Below are 18,838 nucleotides of genomic sequence, written 5' to 3' on the forward strand. Positions count from 1 at the left end.
ATATAACTATGATCACTAGAAAACGATCAATTGCAGACAAGGTGTATATTTTATGGGTTCTTAATGTCCTCAATGTTTTTTACCATTTTGGAAATATATCAAGTAGTTGAATGAAAAAATTGCTCACTTGAATTACAGAAAATAAACAAAAGGTTCTTTTCAACCATGACTTCTTCCTCTCCTGAAGAATACTCTTGACAGAGTCTGTAATCTGGGAGGCTTTGTTCCCTGTAGTCTAATTTGCACACAATTGTCCTTTGTTCAGTTCTTCTCTGTGCTTTTTATTAGTGCCAGCTTCCAAGGTTAATTCATGTCAGGAGTGTAATGCAGTATCCTTGCATTGTCTTCCCCGGCCATCTACTGAAAGGTGTTTGAAAATGAATGTGCTAACTGCTGTGACAGAAGTCTTTCCTGTGAATTCTGTTTCACTTGCGTTTCCTATCTTATGGATTTACTAGCATGAGGCATGTAATCATGGGCACAAAGAAGTGGTGGAGCTGTTGCTACAATACAAGGCGTTAGTGAATACTACGGGGTATCAGAACGACTCTCCGCTTCATGACGCTGCCAAGAATGGGCATGTGAGGATCGTTGAGCTGCTGCTTTTGCATGGTGCCTCCCGTGATGCAGTGTAAGTAGATGTGGAATGTTGTTTTAACTGTGGCATTAGCTACAGCTACAGCTTCCAAGGTGCACATTAAGTAAATATGAAGCAAAGCTAGTAATAAATGTGATTTATTTGAAGTGAGGGTGTGGGTGTTAAACGTATGGTCTGCTATACTTATGCCCTCCTTTTCCAGGTAGGTGTTTCCTTTCCATATTGCTTTGTCCTAAGCTTTTCTGAGGATGTCCGAGTCATAGATAGCTGGAGTACTGGAGACTGTACTAGGAAAGTAACAAAATATGCTTACCCTTTTCTTACACTTTCCTGCTGGCATCTTGTTACAGCTACTGTCAGATCTAAGATGCTGAGCTAGATGAGTTTTGAACTGCTACAGCTGGTTTTTCTCTTTACTTTTACTACACTACTTGCTAGCAGAAGGTGTTTTGGTCCAGTCTCTTCTACCTTCACAAATGACATAGACACAGGCTGAGATCTGGGGAGTGGTTTTTTATTTTTTCCATTCTGGATCAAAACACTAATCCTTGGTACACTTTTTAATTAAAAAAAAAAAAAGCTTAGAAATATTTTCAGTTGAACCTTCTATACGGTTATGCCTCCTGAAGATTTTGGCATTTGTGCGAGGTGCTAAAATCTGTTAGCCTGTCAAGTTTTTCATAGACTATTACTATTTCAGACACTAAATGTGGTTTTGGGTGTTTGTAGTATTGCTGTTGTGCCAGGGCCTGTGTGTATAAGATTTGAGTCCAATGCATGTCGTCAATAGGTGTGTGTATATAGTAATACGATAGGACGAAGTCTTGCATGACATGAATTTCCTTGCCAGCTGCATAAAGAAGCATAAACAAATTCAGCTTAATCACTTCAGCTCTCAATATTCGCTCTTGAAGCTTACAGAATTAAGGTACTCTGTGGAAAAGCATAGGGTTTTCAAAAGCAGTCCGAATCTTGAATATACTGGAGTTTAAAAAAAACAAAACAGCAAAACAAACCCACGAAACTTAAGCACGAAAAAGTAAAACAAGGATCAATTGTTCATCTTGACTTTGTTCTTGAACAGCAAAGACCAGTGCATTACATCTTGAAAAGCTGACAGCTTCAGAAACTAATTTTCAAGCCACTTGAATATCGGGAACTGGTTGTGTGACACTTATCACTTGTCTATCTGGTATTTGAAAGCATAGCACAGTCAACAGCTTTGATGCAAGGTTTTGACAGGACTTAAGCACTGGTAGATTTGCACAGCTGAGGCTCCAAATGCCAACAGTGGACTCTTTGGGTCTCTCATTAGCCTTAGTCTCTGCTGCATGTGTTCACGCAAACTGAGATGAAGCCGAACCTCTTTCAGCTCATTCTACATGAGGAAACATGACTTTCTACTGAAACAGAAGCTTTTTAGTCATGGAAGGAGACATTTATGTAAACCTTAAACTCTGTCTTAGCTTTTCACTGAATACAGGTAATGTTCAGTTGTATATTAAAACAATGTGACATAGGATATGTGTCAGCTCTGCAACTAGCTCCCTTTTGCAGTACCTCTAAGTATCAAAAATGGCTTCTAACCCACTTCTAAGTATGCACTGTTCTTGACTTAATCTCAAGGGTACTTGGAATCTCTAATGTGTGTTGTTAATAAATATATATACATTTCTTTTAACTTAAAGTATTTTTGGGAACAAATTTAGCTGCCTTTAATCTTTGTTTCATTTGTCTGGCAAAAGGAACCACAGGTGCTTTGGCAAACATCCAGTCCTGTATGTCCCCGCTGGAAAAATTGAGGATTCCAAATCTTCTGTAGACTCTCTGTTTCTGGCTGAAATGCTACTGTGCTTGTTACTGTTGCATTGATGATGGAAAGGGGTCGTTTGGGTTTTTTTCCCCGATTTCTACAGAGAGCATTAGAGACACAGAGAAAGGGATGTACAAGCAAAGTGTTGAGGCTTTTGAACAGTAAGACTTTACTGACCTCTTTGAAACACTACCAAGAAACAAGAGAAACAAGAACAGTATGTCTGAGACTTCTGAGAATGTCTTGTGCCTCCCTTCCTTCCTGCGCTCTGCTAGCTTTCAGCAATGAATTGTGCCATGATCCTCCCTGGATCATGACTTTGCAAATCTTACACGTTTTTTTTTTCTGCCACTGCCTCTGGTAGTTGTAGTCCTAATCACACCATGGTTGGATTGGTCTAGGTAAGTGGATTTGAACCTTCTTTAATGTAGAAGGTTTAAATATTTTTTTCTAGTGGATGCAGGTACCCTTATAATGAAGTCACATCTGACAAGAAGCTTGCTTTTCTTCAGTGACTTTTTTCCTAGATCCCCGAGACCTGCAGACCACAGTTTTAAAAACAGCAGGCAAGAACAGGGTGATCACTTAAGATGGTGCAATTATAGTTCTTTTCAATATGACTAGTTATAATTGGCCTCTTTGTACTTAATGCAGGATCTGCTCACCTTCACATTATTACTCTAGGATCTTTAAAATAGAAATTGAGCAGTGATGAGTAGAACTTGCATCTTTTCTCAAAGGTTTGGGTTTTTTTAGGAATATACCTGAGGAGCGCCTTAACTTCAGAGGTATGCAGTGTGTGAGCTAAGACTATACCAAACCAATTTTGTCAAACTTATGAATTTGTCTAATTTTAGTTTGCATTTTTTGGAGTGTGTGAAACTCTAGTCCTTTTGTGGGCTCTTAATGAACTAACTTTCAGCCCAGGAGAGGGCCCTCTCTATACCAGCATATTAAAGTTATTCTTCATTACCTCATGGGGCCAGGGAGGAAAGTTTGATTAGTTCACTGTGGTTACTTGAAGTCTTTTCTTTTAGCTAAGCTAAGTAAAATGTGAGCATGATAAATGTATTCAAATGTTACTTGGGACACTATGAAATATATAGCATGAAACCTCACAAAAGTGACTGATGTCTTGCTGCTGTTTTGACTGTAGAATTAACTCAGTTTTGTGTCTTAATGTCCCTTGTGTGTTGGAGAGTTAATCTACTGGAATAAAAACAGAGCTTGTGTTGAATAGCCTGCTTAGAGCAGTAGTTTTGAAATTTAGTATGATACTCAATTGTGCAAGATGAAATATTTTTTTAAAGATGTGCAATATTTACTGACTGCAGGCCCAGAGGCAGATAAGATCCACTGGTCTGTGGAGGGATGTAACATGTATCTGGGAGCAAATACAGCTGCTTTCTAGTGGACCTCAATTCATGATGTGCACAGATATTAGCATAATCCTAGCCATCAGAGAGCTGAGACTTCACAATTTCAGATTTAGATCATCAGGTTCACAGACCCATCAAGTACATCTCATTCCAAGTGTCTTTCAGGCTAGTTTTTTCTCCTTACATGTTAATATATAGTGCATTAAGAAGTAACTATGTAATATGGAGCAGCTACATATCTTTTGCACCAAGTGAATACAGATGAGAGCTACCTCTTTTGCCAAAAGCAATCCTGGGATATCAGTATTCCTTGGCAAAAAATTTTTTTTGAAATCTGTAAGATTTAATAGTTGTGGCACTTCATTTGCCATGCCAGGTTTTCACTGACTGGGAAAAATATGAACTACAAATGAAAAATATTATATGGACCAGTGGACCTATTAATTGTCCTGCTGGTCGAGTTAATTTTTTTAAGTTAATCTCCTACACATAGCTAATTTATATTTTTATAGCTTTTTTTCATGTGCTCAGTCTTTGAATTCTGTCTTTTTTCCTTGCTTCACAGCAAGCCAAGTGATTTGAAAAATTAGATCTGTGCATTTGCAATTTCACAGTACTTCGTAAATGCTTTCACTCAAATGGGCTATCTTGACAGTTCTTCATGTACAAGAAGTTTAGCATTAGTAAAAATTGTTGTGTTGCCCTAATTTTTTAGGTGTTAGCTGTCTTTTAGTAGTTGTGAGTCTGATTCTCAACAAACCTGTGGGAATGCTTAGGGATAGACCGTGGCCCTCAATGATGAGTGGCATAGGGGTGAAAACTATTACAAACTGCAGTTAATTCCAGGAGGCATTAGACCTTTGACACTGACATAATTTTGTCTGTATTTTCTAAGTCAAGATAGAGCACGACTTTGCTGTCGAAGTGCAAGACAGTATGCTTAACTTCCTGCTGACAGCAGGTTAATTAAAACCCTGGCCCTGTTTGGATATCTAAGACAGTCTTTATGGCTACACAGATTAAATTTTTTTCCTTCTGTTAGGTTCAAAAAAGACTTCTGCTTACCACACTCTCGAAATACGGGCGCTGACTGGAGACCCTCAAAGTGGTCAGATTTTCATATGGGAATTAGTGATTACAGTACTGCACTGGGACCTGGTTGGTGGGACTTACATTCAATACTGAACTCTTTTTGTGGGGCTGGGGTAAAAGTTGGTTTATGCTCAGCTGTGGAACAGCAAATAACTTCTGGTGTCAAAATGGAGCAGCTTAAAACTCCTCATTACGAAGTATTATATAGTGATTATTTGCTTGTATCAAAAGATGTGAAAGTTTGGGGCTTCTAAAGAATTGACAAGGATGTATCTCCTTATTTATCTTCTCTCCTCTGGTTGCTTATTTCCTGAAACTTTACTGAAACATTTGGCAGGTAGCTGTTAAGTTTCTTTTTGACTACAGTGGTAACCTCTGTTGTCTTTGTACCTAGGACTTCAGCGATATTGCACCATGAACTGAATCCCATTTCTAAAGCTCTTCATAAGAAGTTCTTTGATCTGTCAGTCCTTAAGATATCATCTGTCATCTCATGTAAAGTCATACTCAGCAGATTACATTGAGTTGCTCTTCATTGGGCTCATCTTTGTTCTCAGCACAGACATCCTATTCTTTGATTGGAATTTGTTCTAGCTGTAAGAGCCCTCTACTGACTATTCAGTACCTTGATGACTGACTAATAGGAGACTGCTTGCATCAAAGGATACATCTGACTCTTGAGTGTTTAAAACAACTTGCAAAAAGCCCACTTGCATTCTGGTAGAAAGAAGTATGTCTTAGAGACCTGGTATTCTAGCTTAAGCACCAGAGACACTTACTGCTCTCTTGTAGAAACAATTGTGTCTGTCTTCCTTCTGAGTGTGGAACTTGTCGTGTTAAGCAGTCACATGCACTGGACCCATTCTCAACAAATCCAGACCTATAGTAGGAGCACATAAACGTAGTTATTGATATTTCTAAAAGTGCTGTGTGTGTGTTAGGGTGGACCTAATGTGCATGTCCTGCTTAATTTTGTTTTGCAAACTGGATCAAATTTTTTTTTTCTCTGAACAAGGCGGATGATTTCTCTTGTTCAACTTGGCTGAATAAAGACAGATTTAGGCACACGTTTTTGCCAAAAAGCTTCTGTTTTCCATTCCTGTGCCTTACTGGTATTCTTTTAGCTGCATAGATGTCGCCCTTGATCCTGATCATAAGGTTAAAAATAATATACATTCCTAATATATTAAAGACGGTTCCTTGAGTAACTGCACTGATAACTGTAACAGCCCAACAGAGACTGCGCAAGGTCTGATAATGATTACTTGCTTTTTGGGTGGTTAGTGGGTGCCTAACTAAAAAGAACAAATCTGGTTTTCATCTTTTTTTTTTTTTGAAAAGGATGTGTAAATTATATACTCGAAATATTACCATATTATATATATTGCCATACTTGAAATCTGTGGTCTGAATGTGTTCTTTGTCTTAGTTTTTATTTTGTAAACCCTCTTTTCTCCTGTTTCAGCTACTTTTTCTCACTTTCCTTAAGCTCAACAAGCTGCTTTATTGCAAATATTCAAAACTCTTAAACCCATCCCTTGGGCTGGTGTTCCTTTTTTCAGACCTGAGCTCCCAAGTTTGTCACATTTTACTTTAACTGTGCGACCTTAACATCCTACGAATAGCCGTTAATTCTTCAATGCTGCATAATGATGGGATAGCACTTTGCAACACACTGGTAAGAAGCAACTGAAATGATCTTAAAAATGGAGGAAAAAAAAAATTAAGTGAACACAGAGGGGGTATCTGGAGCTCTTATTGGTACAGTTTAATTGGCAAAAAGTGTTCTGTATTTAACTGTGGTGGCCTATATATTTATCTATGGTAAACATGCATGAGGGTTTGGTTTTTTTTTCAACAGTCAAGGATCTTACTGTGACCTGGGGGGGGAGACACTCCGAAACCTCTGCTGCTGACATGCAGTGATTTTCTCCCCTTGCTTAGTTCACAGCAAGAGGTCAGCCATCTAGTCTAAAGGTGATTCTAGTGTATGTGCTAATACATATTTTTTTTTCCCCCTCTCTGAATGTGTTGTTCAAAGGAACTGTCCTGCAGCAGTTTGAGTCGAATATGGCCCCTTATTTAAAGAAAGGGCAAGAGCTTCCCTGATGATGCATGACAAAGCAGGAACAGCATGACAATATTTAATGGGCTGCAACTCCCAGGACTGGGCTGAGATTTAACCAATTATCTTTTAGTCTGCAGAATTTGTATTATGCTAGCTCTTTTCTCATTAGTAACACAGAATAGCTTGGGGTTGGTAATACTATAAAATTAGCAATTGTAAAATGCCATCCCAGAATCTTCTGTGTGGGATTTTTGTGGATTGTTGTTTTCCCAAGAGGCTATGATAGCGAGCAGTGCTCAGTGAGGAGCATAGAAAGGTGCTAAGGTCAGATGCATCTTTCAGCTTTGCACTGCCCAAAGGCCCCCAGTTAAGTCAGAGTGAAAACTTAATGATTTGAGTTTCTCTTTGGGCTGAATTGGGTTATGGCCTTACGTGGAATTCCCTATAAAGCTTCCTGGATTCCTACTCTGCTCAGGAACGTGTGGCTAACTAAGAGACAGCGCTTCAAAAAACCACTGCATCTTCGACCTCTTTAAATGTTTCATTGTTTGATGACTAAGCTTGCTGGATTTCAGATACTGAGTCAGGGCTTTGTTCTCCGTGACAAGCTTCCCCTTCATAACAAGCTCTTATTATGCCTTTTGAGAGCCAGAGCTACATGAGGTGGGGAGAAGAGGATCAGCTGGAGTAGCCATTATTCTCGCAAAGGGCAAAGCAAGCAGAATATTTCCCGAGAGCGCTGGCAGAGGATCATGTTTGTTAACAGCAATTATACCTGTTCTGCAGTTTCAAGCTTTCCTCCACTCACTACCATCCTGCAGCTGTGAAGTTGTCTGAAGAAGGGAGAGAAGCCATGGCTGTGCTTGATGTTCTGTTTATAGCAAATCGTATCCATCAGACTAATGTTAAAAGAATGGAGGAGGAAAGGGGTCTTGAAGCATATCTAATAACTATGAGGTGCCACATAGGGTGAATAGTGTTCAACAAAATTGGCAAACCAACTAAAATTTGAATGAATTGGCTGTAATGTGTTCTGTGGAACAGCACACTGAGGGGAAAATGAGATGCATGCTCAAATTTGGAAGCGTGAGGGAGTCTCGGTTCCCAAGGAGGAAGCAGACAGCTTTTCCCATAAAAGCATAACCACATCAAGCTCCAATATTTAACACAGTATGTAGAATCTTCTGACATGTCTTTTATGGCAAATGGGTAAGCCAAAAATACATTTCTTGGTTATATGACTGCAATGAAAGATTAAAGCTGAAATTTCTGGGTCTTGTGAATGATATCAAAGTGCATCTTGAAACAGTTTAACAAGGACTGTGGTTTATTTAACTGAACATACTACTCTGAACATCCCTTACTCCTCAGCTGAATGCAGCAGCTTGTAATTCAGTATCCATCTGTCTTGGATGCAATTCTTACTTGAAGCTTGGTGTTTTTTAGCTGAAATTACATATTAATAAGAAAGTGGGAGGGAAAGCTACCCAGCTAATGTGCCCAGTTAGTTAAGAATCAAGTCACATTTTATTTACTTAAACCCATCTGTGCTTGTTTTGCCAGTAATATATTTGGTCTGCGGCCTGTGGACTATGCAGAAAGTGAAAAGATGAAGTCTGTGCTAATGTTACCAGTGAAGAACGAATCATTTTCACTTAACCAACCCTCTGAGGTAAGTGGGGGGGGGGGGTTTGTTTTGCTTTTTAAAAAAATGTAAGTTCATCCTGTTAAGTATTGAAGGCTTGGACCTAAGTGCAGTACATCACCTGCATTTACAGGGAGATTTAAAATAGGTTGGGAAACTAACTTGGACAATATTTCTAGAATGTAGGTGGGACACTTACAAGCTATGATATTCTGTGTTATAGCTTTTTCTGGGAAAACAAAGGATGTTTCTTGTAATGTGGATTTATTATAGGAGAATGAATGCTGTGTTATTCCTGAAGTATCGTCAATTGAACTTTGCTATTGTTGTTGTTCTTCTGCATATTTAAATTTGTTCTACTTGCCAAACTGGCTGAAAGCAGCAGCAGTCTTTGCTCTCGATGCTTTTTGCATGCCTTTAAAAGGCTGTTCCAGTATCGTCCTTTGTCCAACAACGAAGGTATCAGCTCATCAGTTGAAAACAGTTTTTGGAAGACTGTTTTGGGGTTTTGTTTTTTGTTTGTCCCCTCTTTTTGCTGAAGAATTCTCAGGACTTGTGACCAAAATCAGGGTATTCAGACTTAACAAGTTACTGCATTGTGAAATGCTTTGTGCTTCCTAATGAGTGATGATTTAAACTGACCTGGCTGCTACAAGCAGTCCTAGTCTACTCCAGGGTATACAGCCTGTTATGATCCCTTCTCGTTGAGGTAATAAGATACCCATTGGCCAAAAGTAAACTGCAGCTAAATCAGCAAGGATATGACTGTTCCTCCCACGTGTAGCGAATGTAAGATGCAGCTCTTCTGTCGCAAACAAAACACTCGGTATTTGCATTTGCTTTGGGGTGTGTGCCAGTGGATGGTTACCAGGTCATATGGATGACTTGATCCAAAGCCTGAGGCTTTAGGGTAACTGGGTCTCAAAGGTATGTCTCTATTATGGAATCTGGGAGTACTTAGGAAGACCCAGGAGCTGAAGTATCACATCCTTGTCAGCGTAACAGTTGAGAAAGCAGCTCCTCTTATTTTGCATTAGTAGTATCCGCATAAAAAAACTTAAGCATTCGTTACTTCCAGGACTGCAATGTATCAGGGACTTTTTAGTAAAAGGAAATGCAGGTGTTAATTATATAGGTTACTCAACATATTGGTAGTGTATCTGTTGGTAATGCTTCACTAAAAGTAGGAGGCTTTACTGCTTTATTGGGAAATTTTTTTCTCCTTCAACACTGCAGTCAGCAAGGCTGTTTACACAATGTTCAACCAGCTGTATGTGTGCCCACCAGTGTCTTTAAAAAAAAAACAAAAAAAGGAAGAAAAACTGATGCACAAGCTATTTTGGTACCTTGCATAAGCTAAACGAAGTACCTCTAATGTCAAGCTCTTTTCCTCTAGAGGTGGTTTGTTATATAGAGATTTATTTATGGACGCTGTCCACTAAGCTTGCCATGAATTGTTTTTCAAAATGCTTATTCTTATTAAATGAAGCTGTCAACCAAGTTAGTTGCTTTCTTTATGTTACCAAACATTCAGCTTATTGTAGGATTTTCTGTTCGTGCAGGTGCTGAGCCCCAGCCAGCCAAGAGATGGACCTCTTGGTATACTGGGGAGCAATCTTAGTTTGGAGCAACAGAAATTGCTGAACAAACTAGCAACAGTTCTGAAGGCTCAAAGGTGTACTGAATTTAACAGCAGAGGTATGTAATCTTGTTGAAATGTCTCTGTCCAAATATAAGTAACTACAGTTCTGCAGTTAATCCTTTAAGATACTAGCTGCAACAGGTTTTTTTATCGTTCCTAATAAGTGCAGTTTCTGAAATCCCTGAATTACAGCTGTAGTAGAATGATGGTGTGTTGTTGCATATAAATGCTTATAAAGCCTGCCTGGTTACTGAGGCAGCAGACTTCTAGGGGAGCCACAGTTTGACAGTATATCGTCTGTTATTTATCCCTAAGTCTTCCTCAAAGACCTCTTCTCTTTACACTGCTTTTACCAACTTTAAGGTCTCTGCTCATCAGAGACATCTTGTAAGGTTTTTATCTTCCAGAAGTGAGTCTTAGGCAGATGGTGCCTTTAGAAAGAGCATGTCATTGACTAAAAGTTCACAAATTTCTTCTCATATGCTACCTTCCTTCAAATATTGTTCTTCATTAAGATGATGGAGCCAAATTATGGGGCTTAGGGTTTTTTTTTGTTCCCTTTTGAGGAGGGGAACATTGTCTTAGTCCCTCCTATTAGTGTTTCTTTAGAGTGCTGCTTTTCCTGCTTGTGAAAGAAATGCTAAGGTAATTTTCCCCTACCATCTTTCACACTCTGATTACTACTCCAGAATTGTGAGTTGAGTTCTGTTAGCTTTGTGTTAAAGCAGTGAGATCCCATAGTAAGATTCCTGTCAAAGTTGAATATAACTTTAAAAGGACTGAAAAAAAAAATACTATCCTATAAACCAGAGCCTCCTTTGAAGATTTAAGTATTAGCTTAGAACTATAAAAATGTGGCTTCCCTTTTTCACAGCAAGTATATGTTGAAACCCACAAAATTTGTAATAGCGCTTCTACTTATATCTTAGTCTCAAAAGTCACATACTTGTGCTGGAAAGTGGTTGATAAATTATTATAGTCTGTTTATTCTTTAAATGGTGATTGCTTTTCAGCCAGGCATGGTTCTGATTTTTATGTGCTTTTAGTTCTACTGATGTAATCTTTCTCCTAGTAACTCATCTTGTTATCCCTGATGTTCCAATGCCAAGTACTGTCAAATGTATGATGGCTGTTCTGACTGGATGTTGGGTCCTCAAGTTTGAATGTAAGTATTAAATATATGGGATTCTTCAGGCTTTTTAACCAGAAACTGTAGATGGGATTCCAGAGAAAATTGTCCTCTTCAACAACTGCCCTAATATCAATACTAGCTTAACATAAAGTGTTTTATCTCCTGAATGACAAGAGATTTAATTAAATACAACTACTCCTTCCTTGGCAAATGTGTGAATTTCATTATTAGATGTATTGGGTAGATCATACCCTAAGTATCAGTGGGGAATGAATTTGTTCATTGCTACGTTAAGAGTGATTTGGAAGATTATCGAAAATATCCTGGGAGAGGAGGAAGGAATTTATTACATTCTTGGATTTCTTATAAGCAGTTTCCATTGAAATTGATAGGAAACTTTTGCTTGCTTGGGGTGTGTGATCAAGGCCTGTAGGAAGGTAAGGTGTTACCTATCTACATATAAGTTGAGATCTGTTGAAAGTTGTAACTTCTAACCAAAGTTAGGCTGTCAGCTGATCATAACCCCTGTTTGTACTTTCCACTGAAGTTCTCTGTTTGTTGAGAAAATTGCCAGAATTTATGCAATCACAGGCTCAGGCAGATCAAATGTATTTGTAACTTTCAATACCCATTTTTGTACGCACGGGCCCTGCAGACTGGAGTGCTCTTCAATTAAAATAGTAACCTCCAAGGAAAGATTACTTGCATAGTGTCCCCTTAGCATGCAAGTAGTTTTGATGTTGTCTTTCATGCAATCTGTAATTAGTTTTTATACAGTGAGTGCTTTTTTGTACAGCTGTTCTGTGGACTTACACCCCAATTTCTGCTTTTTATTCATTCTTTCTAATGTATTTCTTAGTATCTGCTTTCACAGTAGTTGTAAAAGCCATCTTCTTCCCCTTGACCTTTATGGCTAAGTCCCTTTAGCTAATAAGTACTCTACAAATGAGTTAATTATCCATGGGAAACTCACAGACAAATTTCATTCTAGTTTTCTACTGTGTGACTAAACATCACAATATAAGGATTCTTTAATGGTCTAAATTTTCCAGTCACTAATGTTTATGAAGGCACTGCTTAAAGCTTCAAAAGATGCATAGTAGTTCTTCAAATAGGCACATCATCAGACTCTTTGAACATTGGACTCTCTTTCAGGGTGTGTGTTTGGCTTCCAGATAGTCAGTGGACTTGTTCCATGCTTTTTATAAAGGGTCTGTTGAATTAGTGTCCCCACAGAGATGTTTCTGCAACGCCTGCAGTGGCTTCTGTTCGTGGCCTTACAAGCATTTCCAAAAGGGAAACATTGTGTTGTCTTTGTACTGTGATTATTACAAATAGGTGTAGCTTCTTGTTGAATATGTAACATGGAGAAATACTGTTTACACTTAAGTAAGCACATGGGTTTAATAAGCTCCAGACACTTTGATAAGCAGAAGGGAGATGGTTTCCTGTTTGGAGGTGGGGATGCAGAAAGAAACTCATAAGGCCTAGAAGCAATGTTTGGGTTGTGTAATTGGAAAGGGTGTGTGCAGGTGCTCTGTAATGATACCCTGTTTAACTAAGACTGAATAATCTGTTTCTGTGGTGAACCACTTTGCAGGTTCTTGGCTTCACTCAGTTCAGGAGGTCTGCATGCCTTCTCTTATGTGTGCTAGGGTCGTTTTCCTTTATTGCATTTTATCTTCTTGCTAGTCAGATGCTTAGAAAGCTTCAGCTGAGTGATAAGGAGATGTAATTAGTGAGACCCAAGTTTAAATCTTTGTGGAAAAACTTTTATATTTAGAAGTGATTGGAAAAGAAAAAAATAAATTAAATAGTGTGGGGTTATTCAGGGAATATTTTCATTTTTTTTTTTTGTTTGCAGCTGAGTTTTATTTTATGTTGTTAGTACTGATTAGTACAATCCTGACTGCTAATGCTCCCAGCTTAGTAAGCAACATACTACTTAAAAGCGAGTGATTCTCCTCCCTAGTGGGAAATGTTAGTAATAACTCATGGGGTCTGATGCAGCTAAGTGCCTATAATTAACAACACCACTCCATCTGTTCCCACCAGTCTGTTATTAGTCTTCTTCAGAGTCATTACAAGTTAAAGATTGTTATAACAAATAATGGGACTCCTGCTGATGGAACATTTGTCTAGGAAAAAGAGGTCTTTGATTTTCTTTTCCATAATTTCTCTCTTTATTTATCGTGGCTTTTTGACTTCTGTTTGGATAAGTTTCCTTAAATGTGATGCAAATAAACTTCCAGAATTGTGTGCGTATTCTGGCTTGCTTCTGTCAAAGCCACTGCAAATAAATTGAAGGAGTTGCTTATAGTTCAGTGTTGTAAACCATTCACTTAAAGTAAATTCATGTTGAAAAGCTTCACTGAAATATTTGAAAAAACAAAGCTCAGTGTAGCACTTAATGAAATGCTGACTCTGCATAAGTGAGTATTTGAATTTTTTTTACTACAAGGTAAGCTGCATTTGATTGTTATTTCTAAAGTTATATTTATAGTCTACACATAATTATACTACTTTTTTTAAAAAACATTGCATGCTTGAAAAAAACTGTTTAATTTAAGGGTGTATTTCTTATGTTAACTCTTCTGTTATAGCAGGCTTTCAAGCTGTGTTTCTCTAATAAAAAGCAATTTCCTTCTCTTGTATAATTCTGTGACACGTCTGTTTACATGTGTCTATACACACAGATATAGTATCCATTAGTATCAGTAGAGAGGTAATGTGGAATTTTCCAGCAGAGTTTGAGCTAAATGTAAGGCCTCTAAGTATTAGAGACCCAAGATCTAAATATATAGTTTCTGTTTTGGGGTTCCCTTTTGTCTTCAGGTGGAAGATTAGGATGAAAGGATGTCACCACTGAGCAATATCGGATCTTTACAGCAGAAAAGTTTCACATTACCAGTTGCCGTTCCGTATTTTCCATATATAATACCCTGTCAGCAACACATCCACTTTCAAAGCAGCTTAGAATTCAATTGAGACACTGTTGTCACTGTGGTCCTTGCCCTTGGCCATATCTTTCATTGGTTTCATTATTTTATTGCCTTCATTATTTCTGGGACGGTAATAGGGCACAAAGTAGCATATCATTATCCTTCTGCAAGTAGGCTGAGGCAAAGATTCAAGTATCGCTGTATTTCCTCTATGCTTTTTGTAGAGCATAGAATAGTGTAATTAAAACCAGCAGAAGCCTTTAATAGCTTTTCAGCTTGTTTTTTCTTAAACTGATTGTCATCTGTTAAAACAGGGAATGAAAAATTATCTCGGTAACGATATGCATCGAAACAAGCTTGTGTCAGTCTCTGCAGCAAAGTATCTGGAAGAATTTTAAGCATCTGATTGCTTATTCCTTCACTTGCTTTGCTTACCTGGAGCAGCAGCAATGATTTAGCTCTGATCGTTTAAAAGAATGCAGAAAAACCCTGCTTTTCCTGTAAGGACTCGGAACAACTGGGAGTTGACTTGGAAGAGCTAGGGGATTGCATGACTGACATTTCAAGGTGAAAACATCTTTCTGAATTTCTTGGAGCAATATGCCCATTCCTGTTTAGGCTATTAGACAAGACAAGTGCAAAGCTGTTTGAGCTGACTGCTTCTCAGGCTGGACTGTCTCTCTGCCATGCATGAACATCTTTTAGATAACAGGCTGATACTCAGCAAAGCCCTGCCTCCTTAAAACAGCTCAAAACTTTTGATCACTGGAGTTTCATGCTTGTTTTGCAGTTGGAGACTTTCTTCAACTGCCTCTTTCTAGAAAAGGACTCGCAGCTCTGTGGGAGGTGGTAGAAATATCTAATGTGCATATGCACGTGCTAGTTGTATTGGGGGTACAGCTGAGGGGAGTGTTTCATGTCAACAGGGTCTGAACTTCTGCACTCCCACAGTGCCTACACCTTCTGGAAAGGAGGAGAGAAACAATTTCGCTTCAAAGTCAGCACAAATTTAGACTGTGAAGGTGCTGGGGTTTGCAGAGGAGAAAATGGGGGCAAGAATGTCTTAAATGTGTGTTTGCCTTCAACTGCAGAGCTGGAAGTGGGCTGGTTTGAAATAAGGTCTAGAGGAAAAAGAAAATGTGTCCACTGTTCCCTCTGTTCTGTGTCATCCAGATACTCAGTTTTTCATATTCAGAGAGTCCTTTTGCTCTAATTCACTTTTGGTTTGAAGAAAACATTGCATTAAGGAAGCCCATTGTAAGGAGAAGGACGGGAAATATTACCTCATTCATTTAAAAGCATATGATGGGATCCAGAGAATGAGTACTTCCAGTGGAATTTAACCTGACCTCTGCACCTTAGGATAGGCTGCCTCCAGTCACTTTGATCAGTTTAGAAAACAGCAGTGGCAAATAGTGGCTTCTTAAAGAAGATATGATACTTGGGGTTTTTTAGGTGAAGTAATGATTTTCATATTACGTGCTCCTGGCTTCTGGGAATTGATGTTTAAGGGCTTCCTAAGCATATGCTCCATCATGTTTAATAAATATCACCTGGATTAACTTGTTAATTACCATTCTTAAGCAGATTCATTTTAGTCTCTGCAGCATCTTGTGTCATTTCTGTGTGTTGGAAAATGGACTGCTTTTGTTTCACCAAATGAGATGTCTACCTCACGCCATGAAAATCTGTGATTCTAAAGTTACTTTACAAGCATGTAAGAGACAGTATAAAAATTCTTTTCTGTGCTGTAGCAGAGACCAGTAATGCTGTTGATGAAAGCAAATTGAAGCTAGCCATGCCAGATTCCCCTAAGGCTTTCCCTCAGTCCAGATTTCTTCCTTTTCTAGGAAAATAATATCATCAAGCTTTACTCAATCTGCATGTAAGTCTTAAAACCCAGTGCAGACTGACCTGAGGAAGGTTCAGTTGCAATCTCTACTGGATCTTGGATATGTAGTATTTTATCTTCTTTGTTGCTATCCTGTATTTCTAAATTACTTTTAGCTGTTCTAAGAGATTTTTGGGACTAACCCCTGCTCTTTGCTTTATTAATGCAAATCCAACAAAACTCCACTAAGGCTAATTGAGTTACTGAGAGCTACCTCTGGGTATCTGTGGGTGATTACAACTTGTTCTTGGCAACCAGTGCTTTTTGTACTTCGTCCTGTTTAAATTGTTTTTGCTGATGCAGTTAGTTTCATTATAAACCAATAAGACTTACATGAATAAGGATTATAGGGCTCTGATCTTAAATTTTGCAAATAATGATTTCTTTATTTCCAGTACTAGTAGCTACAGTTGTATCAAAGGTCAATTAACGATACCGTTAGAGTGGGCACCCTTTTAACCTCTTTGCTCCTTATATACCAGAAGGTGAGAAGGTAGGGGCAGCTGTTCAGTGAAGTAATAAGGATCAGAGTAAGTAGTGATGCTTTACTGATCTTGCTAATGAGGGGAAAAAAATGAGCAGTGTTCTTCTTGCCAAATGTGGTGGCATCAAGCTAAAATGCAGTTGTATTAAGCTAAAACCTTTTTCTGCAATATTTTCTAGGGACTTTAATGCAGGCTCTTTTTTTGCTAGAATTTGGTGCAAATGATCTTGTTTCTATCTAGTGTGAAATCAGCTATTTAAGAGGCTTTCAAATTTCTAGTGTTCTGCATTTCTAGGGAAGAACCTTGCATGACCCCTGTGCACATGCAATCTTGCCCCAGTGTGGTCTTCTGTCAGGCAAGCTTTATTGGTGAGTGCTTGCACACTTGAACTGGGCATTGCGAAACAGCTCTGGTCCATGTGAAAAGGAAAAATTGCCACTTGCCTTGGTACAACTCTTACCCTTTTGCGGGTAATTGATCCAACTACTGTGATTAAACTAGAGGGCCGTTAAAGCATGGTTGCAATAATCACCCTCTTCTCTTTAGGGAAGAGAACATGTTAAGTGAGTAAACTTGATCAACCTCAAACCTAGAAGGTCCACAGCTCTTATTGGCAATAGTACCAAGGAATAAATCAAGATTGGCTGAGATCCTGAGTAAGTTGAATGGTTTTATTTTATTTTATAATAGAACAGACTAGATTTTTTTTTTCAGACGTGCCTGTAAAGAATGCACAGACTGCAAATGTGGGAAGGAAAACAATGTAAGCCTGATCTCTACCCACTTCTAAAATTACAGGTGTCCTCTCAAAAGTAAGTTTACTTCCTCTCCATTGTTCAGAGAGCTTCTTTAAGGATGTCCTTGTCCTTCAGAGATTGTCCTGTTCTTAAACTTTTTTTGCATAAGTACTTACGATGTCCATCTTAATTTCAGAAGGGAGATGGTATAGTATTGATGGTGTCCTGATCACTTTTTAATTAGGATAATAGCATTTCCTTTTTTTGGTCCATTCATTTGACCAGTGTCTTGGCATCAAGTTCTTACTGGTGGCTTTTCAATACACTGCTAAATAAATGAGAGTCTGTAATCGCAGGAGTTCTGGGAATCAATTTAACATGACTCCTGTTTGATGTCAAAGGGCACTATACCTCTGACTTAAACAGGAGTGCTGTAAGGTAAACAGAGCTTCTGGAAATGTCCCTGTAAAAATAGCAAAGTGATATACCTTTTGAGTACAGTATGGAATTTTATTTCCTTTTATATGTCCTTTTAACCAGGATGACACTCAGTTGGATGGAGAGACTATTAAAAGGGAGCTGTCATGTTATCCAGCCACTTATACACATTAGCAACTCTAAAATTAATAATACCTACTCAAGAAAAAGATCTAGGCTTACTGAGTGAACTCAGCTCTCAGGTGTCAAGATAAAATCCCTAGCTGTGGAAAAAAAGGAAAAAAATTGGAAGGGCCTACAGTATGCTCTAACCTTCTCCTTGTATTCCTACTCTTAAGCGTGAAATTGAGGTTTTTTTACCACAAGGTCATCTTGTCGTAGTTGTACCATCTATTAGAAGAATGATAAAACTTGTACATGCCTGGTGCCTCCAAATGACAGTGTAACGCAACCAAAACTGATTATGCCGTCTCCGACAATGTCACTTAGACTATTGCATCCAGTTGGAGTCACTGCATCTGAAAATGATAATGCAAAATTAGTGATCTAGCACCAAGTGACTTGACACTAAGTTTTGTCTGGAGAGGGGGAAAAAGAATGGGCAACTAACCTTTTGTTTAGAGAAATGGATAATGAATTAGGTAGAAACACAGCTTGATCCCTGTCATTTTATCTCAGATATGAGAACAAGGGCGTATTTCCCTTTTTTGTTTTGCTGATTTTTTTTTTTTTATGGAATGTGAATCCTTTAACTTTAATACAAAAATCTCTTTATAGTATGCAGGAGTTGCTGAAGAGAAATGAGCAACTCGGGAAGAAATCAGTCTGAACAAACTCTGCAGTTAAAGGACATATTTGTCTTTATCACTTAAATTATTTTATCTTCCTTTTTCTAGTTAGGAAGCCTTCTTCCATGGACAGGTATTCCTTGACTATTCACCTTAGGGTTCTAAGCACCTTCCTCAAACATCAGTTG

General features: G+C 38.4%; 1 protein-coding gene across 2 annotated transcripts in view; it reads left to right on the plus strand.

Annotated features, from left to right (window-relative positions):
- The window catches only part of BARD1 (BRCA1 associated RING domain 1), a 46,600-nt gene that overhangs the window by 22,421 nt on the left and 5,341 nt on the right, over positions 1-18,838 (plus strand). For both annotated transcript variants that reach the window (XM_087732044.1, XM_087732043.1), the window contains exons 6-9: positions 459-631; positions 8,514-8,622; positions 10,158-10,293; positions 11,310-11,402. In XM_087732044.1, the coding sequence (XP_087588170.1) occupies positions 459-631; positions 8,514-8,622; positions 10,158-10,293; positions 11,310-11,402 (511 nt within the window). The remainder of the gene's footprint in view (positions 1-458; positions 632-8,513; positions 8,623-10,157; positions 10,294-11,309; positions 11,403-18,838) is intronic.

Source organism: Nipponia nippon, unplaced genomic scaffold (assembly GCF_047370975.1).
Source record: "Nipponia nippon isolate SJK-2023a ecotype South Korea unplaced genomic scaffold, ASM4737097v1 scaffold_5, whole genome shotgun sequence".
Classification (NCBI taxonomy): domain Eukaryota; kingdom Metazoa; phylum Chordata; class Aves; order Pelecaniformes; family Threskiornithidae; genus Nipponia; species Nipponia nippon.